General features: G+C 49.6%; 1 protein-coding gene across 6 annotated transcripts in view; it reads left to right on the top strand.

The window, feature by feature from the left end:
- Nucleotides 1-12310, top strand: part of Ak8 (adenylate kinase 8) — a 97402-nt gene that overhangs the window by 29084 nt on the left and 56008 nt on the right. For all 6 annotated transcript variants that reach the window (XM_090330866.1, XM_090330868.1, XM_090330865.1 and 3 more), the window contains exons 6-9: nucleotides 4766-4847; nucleotides 5307-5378; nucleotides 6215-6415; nucleotides 9109-9240. In XM_090330866.1, the coding sequence (XP_090186992.1) occupies nucleotides 4766-4847; nucleotides 5307-5378; nucleotides 6215-6415; nucleotides 9109-9240 (487 nt within the window). The remainder of the gene's footprint in view (nucleotides 1-4765; nucleotides 4848-5306; nucleotides 5379-6214; nucleotides 6416-9108; nucleotides 9241-12310) is intronic.

Below are 12310 nucleotides of genomic sequence, written 5' to 3'. Positions count from 1 at the left end.
GCTCTTCAGCTCAATACTACCACCCCACCCCACAGTGCCACTTCCAGTTTTCTGGTGGTTAGAGATAAGAGTCTCACAGACTTTTATTCCCAGGCTGGCTTTGAACCTTGATCCTCAGATCTCAGCCTCCTGAGTAGCTAGATGTGGTGTGAGCCACCGCACCCAGCATCTTAAAATTTTATAATCCCCAGTGACAGTCCCATCCTGGAACACTCTGGAGATGGAGACTTGTAACCTCACCTGCTCATCTGCATGCAGCATCACCAGTGTGGCTGACTGCAGGGGTGGAGCTCCTCCATGCTTCAGGGTGCGAGTGAGATTAGCAGCACGGTGGAAGTCAAGGCCGGGAACAAGCTGAGAAGTTAGCTGTCCTGCTGCTGTGCACGGATCAAACGCGGCCTGCCGGCAGGTGCCCTACATTTTTAAGATTAGATTTCAGGATGAAAGTCCTCCCCAGCGGACTTCTGAGTTACTGTGACAGCTTCCTGAGCTCGTATAGTAGGCCAAGCCATTCATGTGTTTGGAAAAGCCAAAGTAGCCAGTACCAGGGAAGTCTGATGATCGTCTCCTCGGCTTCGCTTTCTGTGGTTCCGGTCACCCGGGGCCAAGTATTACATGGAAAATTCCAGAGCTATGCATATAAGCCTTACATTGCACACTGTTCTAGGCTGCACCATGAAATCTTACCTTGTCCTGCTCTGTACCCACTGCGGCGAGAACCACCCCGGGTCCAGCGCATCACCGCATGCCCTCACCACAGAGCAGCCCCAGTCACTGCACCCTTGTGTCCTGGGGTGTCCCTCTCTCATTAACAACGCCCCGGAGAGACCACTGCTACTTCCAGCAAGAAGCTGCAAAGCTCTTCCCTGGGTGAAAAGGCGATGGACGAAGGAAAACCCCTCATATCCAGACGAAGACCTATCGGTACTCAAGAGAGAGAGAGACAGACAGAAAGAGAGAGGGAGAGACAGAGACAGAGAGAGATGAGAGACAGCATCTGCCCCTTTTATTATAGTATATTGTCACGCCTTATTAGTCATTGTTATTAGCCTGTTACTATATCTAATTCATAAGTCAAATTTTATCATGACTGTTACCTCTTAGGAAAAGCATTATATATACACATATGTATGTATATAAATACATTGATTTTATATAATAAACATATATGCACATTGTCGGGGAGAGATTGGTTCCACCTAGTCCCAGGTATTCATCCCCTGGGGTCATAGAGATGTCTGATGTCCCCCTGTGATGGAGGGCAAGTGGCTGTCATTTTGTTGTTCTCATTGATTGGCTTTAGAAAACATCACTGTCAGCTGGGCATAGTGACTCACACCTGGAATCCTAGCTACTCAGGAGGTTGAGATCTGAGGATCAAGGTTCAAAGCCAGCCCAGGCACTAAGTTTATGAGACTCATTTCCAATTAATCACCAGAAAACTGGAAGTGGTGCTGTGGCTCAAGTGGTAGCCTTGAGCTGAAGAGCTCAGGGACAGCTCCCAGGCTCAGAGTTCAAGCCCTATGACCGACAAAAAAAGTCAGTGCCCCAAACTTGATCTTTGAAGATGTATTGCTTTTCTGGTTGATCCAATATTTCCTTTGCATGTTGAACCTACATACCACTTCTTTAGGATGATGTGGGGTCTCTGGTGCCTCTTGTGTTTCAGCTTTGAGCCACATGAATCGGATGGATGGAATCTAAGTCTCTGGCTCAATCCCCCCATTCCCCCCCCCCCCCCGCCATGGAATCCGCACACAGCTCTGGGGACACCTTTGGTGGAGTTCACAGCTGGGGCTAGAAATGGGGATCACTGGTGGTGCTAGGGGAAGACCCCGGGGAGCACCCAACACGGACTCTGGCATTGGGAGGCGAGGGGAGGAGGCGAGGCATCAAAAGGGCCGCCTCCCAGAGGGCCGCAGAGGCTCCCGCGTGCAGTTGCTAATTGGGCTTTAATAGCAATCAGGAGGGCAGCGAGGGCCAGTATTCGCACAAAGCCGGACGGCTGGTGCCGCATCAGGCCGCGCTCTGCTGAGCCTCGCCAGGCTCCCTAGGCTGCCTGGCTCCGCTGCTTTCCTCTTTTTCATCTGTGACATCTGCTCCGTGCTTGTCCCTCCTGTGATAGCATGCCCTGTGCAGCTGTGCAGACCTCCAGCTCTGCGTCTCAGCCCCGAGCGCCCTGAGCATACGGCCTTTTTGATGTGTGATAAAACAGAACCAAGCCACGGGGGTATGGGAGTGAAGGCATCAGAATATCAATTAACCTGCCCCGAACAAAGCTGCGGCTCCAGAGTGGAACAGACATTTCACTCAAGTGTCAGGAAGATGGATAATGTATTCTAATTAGGGATTGACGGATACCTCTGCATCCAGCCCCTCCTGGCCATCGGACCCACCAGCCCAGTGGGGCAGGGTTGTGGCGAATGTCTTCATGATGGTTACTGGAGGAAAGTTCCTGATTGATGACCCCTGCTTTGCCAAAATCTACAGCCATTGAAGCAGCCATTTCCCCTAAAGCACAGCCCATTTTGCAGCTGGTCAGTACAAAATCTCTAGGGCAGAAGAGCCCCTTTGAGTGCTCACTAAGCCTGGGGCTCCCCCACCAAGGCTCTGTCCTTCCCAGGGGGCACCTGTGTGTGCCACTGAGGCCAGCACAGGGGTGAGGAGTCTCCCCCCTCACCGCGGGACAGGGCCGGCTCCTTGGGGTCCTCATTTCTTAGTTTAGAACAACCCTGGAGAGCTGGTGGCCTGAACTCCATTTCTGAGCCCCAGCCACCTTTTCCCCCAAATCTCACCTACAGAATGACAGCAGCAAGGCCTGGCTAATCAGGGAGACGTAACTCATTTTGCTGCGCTTTTCCCAGTAATTGGAAGGCCGGGTTTCTCCAGCGTGAAGTCAGGGAGTGCTGTTCCTCTGAATACTTCTAAAAGCTTTGGACCACGTGCTGATATATATCCACTGCAAATTTATGGGCGAGATGATAATGATTGCTCGGTAATGCAATATTAAAAGAAGAGGTCTTTCTCGGTGCTGAGCAAAGATGAGCTTCAGGCTTCTTCCAGATTCAAAAAGTGACTTGAAGCAGCATTCCCGTCCCTCGTCGTAGAAGAGGCAATCAGTGGGCTCATGATTATTTCCCAGGTCCCTCCAAGTGAAGAGAAAAATCAAAAGGTAGGAATTTAGCTAAGGCCTAGGAAACGTTGGTTTCCTTCTGGGCCTGGGAGGGAGGGAGCTGGTACCAGCAGCTGGGCCCTGCTTCACATGGAGCCGTTCTCATCTGTAGATGTTTGTGCTCAAAAAAGCCGCAGCCTAGCGCTTGGGTAGCTCTAACGAGGACTTGAGGGAGCAAAAGGATGGTAAAAAAAAATTGTTTTTTGTTCTTTTGCTTCATTAGTTCCCGAAACCAGGGTTCAGTGGCTGTGTTTTCCTGTATAATTTAAGAAATTAATGAAAGTTTACCTGGTTTTCCCCAACACTTTTTAAGCTGAAAATTTTAGCTTAAAAAAAAAAAAGGCTAGCAGTTGAGGCTGTGGCAACCTATATACTGTAATAGTGGAGAAATGCAGGCACTTAAAAAAAATGCTAACGAAAGATACATCTGCCAGTATCTCCACTGGGTCCTGAAAATCTGGTGCGGATTTTGAGGGACCTTCCAACTAAGTTCTCCCATCTCAACAACCCAGTTCTCGTAATGACTGAGGGGGACTTTTGAAAGGGGGAGCTGCTTTTGGGGTTATAAGCACTAAAAACTGCCAGCCTCAATTCGAGATTGCCTGGTCCCCTTCACTATGTAAGAGGAACTTGAAGCCATTTGCTGTTTTACTGACAGTTGCAATGCTCACTTTGTCTGGATGTGAAGTCTAAAGCATTACAGTGTGTGCGCGCACGTAGACTCAGGACTTGAAAGGACTTCAGAAATTGTTTAATATGAACATGGCTGAGGGACGTAAGAAAATAGCTTAAGCAAATGGCACAACAATGCATCAACTTGATACCGGGGAAGTGTCACTTCTTCATGAATTAATCCATGTACTATGTCATTCCAAAACCCTTGGAGCATTTCCACTTTGGAACCTGACAAAGTATTTCATGATGCTTAAGAAAAAAAAGACAGGGGGAGCATATTCTATTAGTTATAGCAATAAATTATCAAGCAGTGATTTAAAAGGTTAAATACAAATAGTTTAATAATCTATAGGCTGAAAGAGGCCTGAACCAAGAGACATGTGAGAGAAAGGCTGTGTCATAGATGGGCTGGGCCAGCTGGGGAGTCATGAGCAAACAATTTAGATCATCTCTTCATGGGATCACAAAAGAAGAGATGCAGTTCTGTTCAGTATTGAAGTATGAAGAGTACCAACAGAGAACACAGTATAAATGCAAGTGAATATTTATGGGCTTAGGCATGGCAAACCTTTTTTTTTCTATATTTTTGAATACCAAAATCCAAAGAGGCAAAGCAGTGATTGCTTAGCTGGAAACCCATATATCACAAAGAACTCTATATACCAGATTAAAATGTCACAGACAAACCTCAGAAAATATTGGCAGTAATGCTTGCCTTGGATAGTTTGCTCAAATGGGCCTTAATATGTAAAGAGCTCTGTGAATAAATAAAAAGCTGAAACTCCTAGAAGCTCACATATTGGCATGAATAGACATTTTTTTGGGGGGGGGGGGCAGAGAAACCATTGCTGCCTGGACTGCAGTAATTGATTTCCCAAACTTTCAAAAGGTAAGTGCCTCTCGAAACCTCCTCTCTAGGGCTGGATCCTGGATGGTATCCCAGAGACGCGGGAGCAGGTACTAATGATCCAGACCCTGGGGTTCGCACCCAGGCACGTCAGTGAGTACCCAGGGCCCCTACCGAGGCTGATCCAGGAGGGAGGGCCTTGCCCTGTCCCCAGTGTAGGTGCCTGTTCTTTGTTACAGGCTCCCAACCCCCAGCCTGAGCCCCACCACGCCCACAGAAGGGTTTGAGGGGCCTGTGACACAGGAGGAAAATGTCATGTTGAATCCAAAGCTGAATGCATTTCAGGCTTGTGGTTGTCCCGGTCTCTAAAATCTGAATCTTTAGGAAAAAAGCTGGAAATGTAGCCAAGCAAATGTGGAGAGATGTTTGTCTCCATGTCATGTATGATGGAGGAAGTATTAGCAGGTCCTCGGAGAACGTTTTCTTAGTGTGGTGCCGAGAAGCCGTGTCTCTGAGGAGTTGCAGGAGGCGGTGGTCGTCTTCATGTCGTTATGCAGCAGGAGTCCACGGCTGCATATGTGGCTGGCACCCCTGCCTCTGTTTCCTTCACAGTTGTGCTGAATGCCCCAGACACCGTCCTGATTGAGAGGAACTTGGGGAAGAGGATTGACCCCTACACGGGAGGTATGGCTGCCCCCACACCAGCTCCCTGATTTCTGAAGCACACAGTTTTGCCCTGCAGGGCACTAAGCACTGAGTACAAAGGAAGGCCACACAGGCAGAGTCCGCCTCTGAGCCAGAACATGCGGGGAACACGAGGTGCAGCATATGAGGACACAGAGGCAGTGAGTGAAAGGAGGGGCCGTGCCCGGCCAGCACCAGGCTCACATGCAGATTAGGCCATAGGGCATAAAGCTACAAGCCCACCCCTGGCTCAGGCCTCAGTGTGCCCCACCTCCCGGAAAACTGCCTTCTGCGGCCTCCAGAAGAGAACTGACGGGTGCCGAGGAAAGGGGCCCAGCTAAGTGCTGGGCCTGGGGCCACAAGGAGGTGGGGAGTGGCCTTTGTAGACCTGGGCTTGTGGCCTCCTGGCTCCACCCCTTTCTGGTTTTCCTCCTCTGGCCTGGGGAATGAAAACACAAGGCCTCCTGTGTGCCCAGATTTCCATCTAAAGCCCCTCCGGGAGTCTACTTGAGAGTTCACAGGGCCCATAGCCCTGGGCTGGGTCATCGCAGGTTGTTGCTGTTTCTAGTGACTGTGTGGTGGTAGCTAGCATGCTATGTGTGTAGTAGGAACTGGCTCAGAACTGACCCACTGCAACCCAGGCCTGTTGCAATCAGTGGCACCATGGCAACTGACAGGCTGCAGCACGGGGGCAGTAGCCGCTCTGGCCAGATTTATGTGCCCACCGCCATCCATGGTAGGGAGTCTCACTCCTCTCTCTCTCTCTCTCTCTCTCTCTCTCTCTCTCTCTCTCTCTCTCTCTCTCTCTCTCTCTCTCTCTCTCTCTCTCTCGGCAGAGATCTATCACACGACCTTTGATTGGCCCTCTGAACCTGAAGTCCAGAACCGCCTGATTGAGCCGAAAGGCATCTCAGAGTTGGAGACGGCACAGAAGCTTCTGGACTATCACAGGAACATTGCCAGGATCCTCCCGTCTTATCCCAAAATCCTGAAGTCCATCAGCGCAGACCAGCCATGTGTGGATGTCTTCTACCAGGGTAAACACAGCAAGTAGCCCTGTCCCCAACCTGGCTCAAGGGCCAGGCTCACCCTGAGTCTCCCCTCCGCATCCCAGCATCCCACACACTAGCACTGTCAGTAGCCAGGATGTGCCTGGGATCCCAGGGGTCCAGTCACAGATGGGCCCTAAGTAGGAATGGCAGCAGTCATCTCTGAAGGGGCCAGATGACATGTCTCCGACTCCCATACTCACTGCTCAGTCTGTGACTGGCACAGGGAGGGGCTCACTGTGGGTTTGACGTCACTGCTGCACTGTTGTTCAACATCCTGTCCTAAAAGGCAGGGGAGGCAGAATAAGTCTATCCTCAAGGAGTGATCTAGAACTCTGTAAAGGCCCGCTGTCTCAAAAATCCACGTATCGGGCCAGGAGTTTGGCCTAGTGGTAGAGTGCTTGCGTAGCATGCACAAAGACCCGGGTTCAATTCCTCGGTACCACATACATAGAAAAAGCCAGAAGTGGTGCTGAGGCTCAAGTGATAGAGCTCTAGCCTTAGGAAAGTCCAAGGACAGTGCTCAGGCCCTGAGCTAAAGCCCAGGACTGGAAAAAAAATTCAGGTACCTCCTTCCATCCATCACCAGGTAAATGAAACATTTAGTCTGTTTTGGCACAATAAAATGACATCAAGGACAGTTAAGAGGGTTTCATTATCAGCCAGGTGTGATGGGTCATGCCTGTAATTCCGGTACTTTAGAGGTAGACTCAGAAGGAAAGCAAACTTGAGGCCAGCATGGGCTATCTAAGGAGACCCTGTCTCTAAAAAGAAGTTTTCATGGAGATGGTTGGAGGTCCTCACAGCCATTCCTGGCGACCCTCTGCCACCCTCTCCTGTCTCATACGCTGCAGAGGGCTCCCAGCAGGCAAGTATCTAGAAAACAACATTGCCTTAAAAATACCAGGCCTCAATGGCCCTCTAATTTTCCAGCGTCTACATCTCAGAAGGGTCTTTACAGGCAAACACTGCGCTCTCAAGATAAACAGCCACCACATTTATCTTCTGCCATGATTCCCAACTTTACACATTAATTACTTCCAAATTACTTAATTAAATTTAAAAGTTCATATGATTGTTCATAAAGAATTCATGCCTGGAATTGTAAATAAAAATGCGAGTATCTGAATATTAATTATTATTAATTAATAATGTGGAGCAATAAATTGAAAACGGGAATGCAAAATTCTCTCTGTGTTGTTTTTTTAATCTCTCTGTAGTGCATCTAGCAACCACATATTTCTAAAAATAATAATTAGAGGCTGAGACTGTCTGGGGGATCATTACTTCTAATTAACTTAGTTATTTACTGTAAATTAAGCATCATTTGTAAGCAGGCTGTCTTGCTAGGAGTGTGTGCTTGTCAGAGGCAGTGGATATGGAAGTTCTCTTGTAGGTCTTGCTTCAGGCTCTTGGGTGGGCAGTGGCAGTGAGAATGGAAAAATACCCAGCACCACCACGTCTCTAAGCCTCACGCTCTCATCTGTGAGATGGAACAGGAATTATTCTTCCCACATGGGCTTGTGGGTCAGTCACCACCTCCTGAGTACATGGCTTAGCAGTTGATTCAGCCTAGCCGTGGTGATGATACTGGTGCAGTCTTGGTGGCTGTCAGCTTGAACTTACCGATCCATTCAATTCGAGAAAGAAGGGGCTGCAGTCCCACTCAGGATCCATTCAGTGAAAGAATGCTGCAGATTCCCACGTTGGGCATTTGCATAAAGAATGAATCTCACCCCAGCTCCACGGCCAAAGGGAGGGCGCTGGCCAGGGTCGGAAACATTTTTCTTGCTGTACTACTGGCAGCTAGAGGATGGAGGCCGGGGTCATCTCAATACCCTTCAACGCACAGATGCCCTGCCACAGAACTCCACCTGGTCCCAAAGGCCTGAGTGCGAGCCTGAGAAGGTTTGATGGCCCTGACCTTTGCCCAAGAAATTGGTAAAGGCCAATTGACAGAATCCTCCCTGGGCTGGCAGCATGGAGGATGACCTAGGGCTTAGGGCCTAGGCAGGAAGTGAAGCCCAAGGAAGAGAGTCTCTGTTAGAGGCTGGTCTGAGGGCTGGCATGAGTTTCTGGCCAGTTCCAGGGCAGTGCTCCAGTGCAGGTGCTGGTAAAGCTGTTTCCATGGCTCCCCCTGTGCTCCATGGTGTGGCAGGTGGTTGAGCACTGGCTTTTTCCTGTGTCTTCTGGGTGCCCGGCACCCCACACTGCTGGTCTGTCTCTGGGCCCCATTTCACATCCCAGGCCAAGGCCATGTGGCCCTATTTCTTTTTGGAGACTTCCAACAAAGTCATGTCACTATAATGTCCATCAATTCACAACTACTTTAGAAGCACCCTCCCTTAGCAGGCCAGCCTGCTTCAGGGTTAGAGGCTCAGCCTAGAGGCAGTTTGGGAACCTCTGAACCAGCGGCCCCCATACACCCAGCTGAGGAGCAACTCCAGGGCGGAGCTCAGAGCGGGGCGTCTGTAGAGGTCACAGCCCTGGCCCAGTGTGTGATTCCTTCCCTACTGCTTCGCTCTGGGCTGAGGGTCAGCTATGTAGAGGATATCCACAGTTGTATAAAAGAGCAAGATCATATGGCCATGAAAGAGGCAAAGCAGAGGTAGCAGTGTGAACAGTCTTCCTCTGCGTTTCATCCTGGGTGGTTTATTTTCATGTTCTCTTCTTTTTTCTAGCACTGACCTATGTCCAAACCAATCACCGAACCAATGCCCCGTTCACGCCCAGGGTGCTGCTGTGTGGGGCCGTGGGCAGCGGGAAGAGCTTGCAGGCCGCCCTCCTGGCCCAGAAATACGGCCTCGTCAATGGTGAGTGCACAGAAGCAGTGCTGCTTCTGGAATCTTCCCTGCCTTCTGCACAGCCCTACTTTCTCATTTAGGAGCTGGTGGGAGGGAAAAACGATCAGTGGCAGTGTGACGTCATGTCCTCCACTCTTAACCATTCCCACTTAGTTCATCATTGTAGGTTAAGGATGTCTTCTTCCCAAAGAGGACGACACGAAGACATGCACCAATCAAAATCTGTCCCTAGCCTGGGGAGCTGGGCTATTTTCCTAGTCCTCCTTTTCGATGAGTGTCTTTTGGAGTTGGCTTCTCTGCCGGCTGCATCCACCGAGGTGCTGTGGCAGGCTCCATGGGCTCGCTCCCTCCCTGGGACCCACAGCCCAAATGTACAGGGGCGAGGGTCTCGCTCCTCTCGCTCTGCTCCCCCAGCCCAGGTCAGCGTGTTTACAGGCAAACAGTTTCTGAAGCAGAGCAGGACTGCTTGCTCTGCGCAGTTTCAATAAATATTTTACCAGGAGGAGAGGAAATATTGAAATCAGTTCTCCAGGTCTTGGTGGAGGCGGTCCCAGGTGGCCCGGAAGCCGACCCGCGCTCAGGAGGACCAGCGGCTCTGACAGCAGAGGAGCTGCAGACCCAGAGTGGGATTGGAGGGAGTTAGGGGCCAGCCCTCCTACCCCACACCCCACATGACCTCTGCTTCTTAAGGAAACAGGAGGCATGCACCCCAAATAGACATATGCATATACTCTCACACATGCAGCCATACACAAATGTGTCATGTGGACCACCCCGAAGGATCATGTTTTGAATGAAAATTCTTATCAGTCAGGGTTCCTAAGTCTCTCACCCGCCAGGAATTAGTCATACCCACAAAACAGGTAGAGAATGAAATAATTTATTCTGCAGATGTGATTAGGGTGGGAAAGTCTATGGTCTATAGAATTAAATCATTTTCTTGCAGTATTTTTTTTTCTTTTAACTGAGCTATTCAAAAATGTCTTCTCTGATTTTGTGTCTCAAGAGTACTTTGAGTAAGGCAGGTATGGCTTCTTTGTTACAAATGCGCGGAAGTCTACCTGAGCTGCACCCACAGCCCCCTCGGGGATCTGCACTGATTGCCACAGGTGGGCAGGAAGAGGATGGATGGGGAGACGGGCATTGCAGGCCCCACCCCCCCTGCTTTGTTTGAATCACACCCCTGAGCCACACTTCCTTTCACAAACATGTACATTCAGAAAAGGGGTGTGTGTGTGTGTGTGTGTGTGTGTGTGTGTGTGTGTGTGTGTGTGTGTTTAAATGAATTCCTCTTCCTGGATTGGTGGCACATACCTGGAGTCTCAGCACTGCAGAGGGTGAGGCAGGAGGATCCTAAATTCTAGGCCAGCCCAGGGTACTCATGAGACCCTGTCTCAGCCTCTTCCCCGCTCCCTCCCAAAACCCACAAAAAACAAACCATGCTTACAGTATATCAGTCATGAAGATGACCTGCCCTGGGTTTTTCAAAAATGAAATGTGAAAAGGCTCATCGTGGATTTTGCTCTGAAGTGAAAGAGCCATCCTGGGACTCTTAGATAATTGGGCATGTGGAGACTACTTGTGAAATTCACATTTCTCAAAGGTGCTCTTGACAAACGCAAGACACTAGAGATTCACGTTAACCGGTTGAATGTCCTGAGGCAGGACGAGGCAGGGTGCAGGAGCTGAGGAATCTCGGCAAGGTCTTTTGGGACCCAGAGCTCCAGGCAGTCCCTGTTCCCCGGGCCTGACCCTGGCATGCGGCCTAACCTCCTCCTTTATGAGCCTCTCAGTCAGAAGACACACCTCCAAACAGGCCACCCAGCCTTCTCTTCCACAAAGCTCACCCACAGGCTCCCATTTGAAATAGGTGGGGAAACACTGTTGTTGTTGTTGTTGTTGTTTTTAAAGAAGAAGCATTGTTAAGGTGTTAACTAGGCAAGTCCTTTGAACCTGGTGATTTCATTTCTAGATTTGATTCAACTGAAATTCCCAAATATGCAATGAGAGACAAGAAGAACTCAAAAGGAAAACTAAAGGCAACCCAAAACTAACACACAAAAAACTTGGAAAGTGCTTTCAGTGACATAATGATGAAACGGCAGAGAGCAAGTTATAGTCACAGGAGGTCCCTCCCGCCCCTCCTTTCTTTCTTTTGCCAAGTTTGGTGCTTAAATTTAGGGCCTAGACACTGTCCTTGGGCTTTCTCAAGGCTAGAGCTCCATTACTTAAGCCACAGCATCATTTCCGGCTTTTTCTATGTATGTGGTACCAAGGAATCAGACCAGGGTTCTCATGCATGCTAGGCAAGCGTTCTACCATTAGGCCAAACTCCCTGCCCTCTTGGGCTATTTTTGCTAAAGACTAGCACTCTATTTCTTCTGGCTTTTTCTGTGTATGTGGTACCAAGGAATTGAACCCAAGGTTTTGTGCATGCCAGGAAAGCACTCTACCACTAGGCCATGCTTCTGGCCCCAAGTCTCTCACGTTTTTTTTTTTTTTTTTTGGTCAGTTGTAGGACTTGAACTCTGGGCCTGGGTGTTGTCCCCAAGCTCTTCAGCTCAAGGCTCCCTCCCTACCCCTTGAGCCACAGTGCCACTTCCTCTCACCTTTGTTTATAAAAAAGGAAGGTTTCTCAACAGTCATACAAACCTGAAGAAGCATCCGTGCACGGTATGAAGGGGCCACCATCCTGGAGAGTGGCATATCGTAATCCTAATTTGTTTACAGTCAGACATAACCACAAAGGATTTTATTAGAGCACTAGTAGTACTGCATACTGTATCAGGTGCGCGTACTGTATGATGTACACACAGGCGTCGTCAGATCTGAAAAGGCTGGGGAAGAACTTGGCCCCTTGGGTTATAACCTGTGATCTCAGCAGAGGAGGAACCACGTGAGCCCAGGCTGAGATCAGCGCCTGCCCCAAAGCCTTGCTCCCTCACTGTAGGCCACTATTTCCTCTCCAGATGCCTCATCAAATCCCACAGCAAGAGGGCAGTCACTGTCAGGTGGTGACTTAACACCAGTAATTAACTAGGTAGGAGGCTGAGAAAGGAGGATCACTGTTCCAGGCTAA

Source organism: Megascapheus bottae, chromosome 3 (genome assembly GCF_031878675.1).
Source record: "Megascapheus bottae isolate mThoBot1 chromosome 3, mThoBot2.hap1, whole genome shotgun sequence".
In the NCBI taxonomy this organism is placed as follows: Eukaryota; Metazoa; Chordata; class Mammalia; order Rodentia; family Geomyidae; genus Megascapheus; species Megascapheus bottae.
This window is presented reverse-complemented; position numbering and strand designations above follow the sequence as displayed.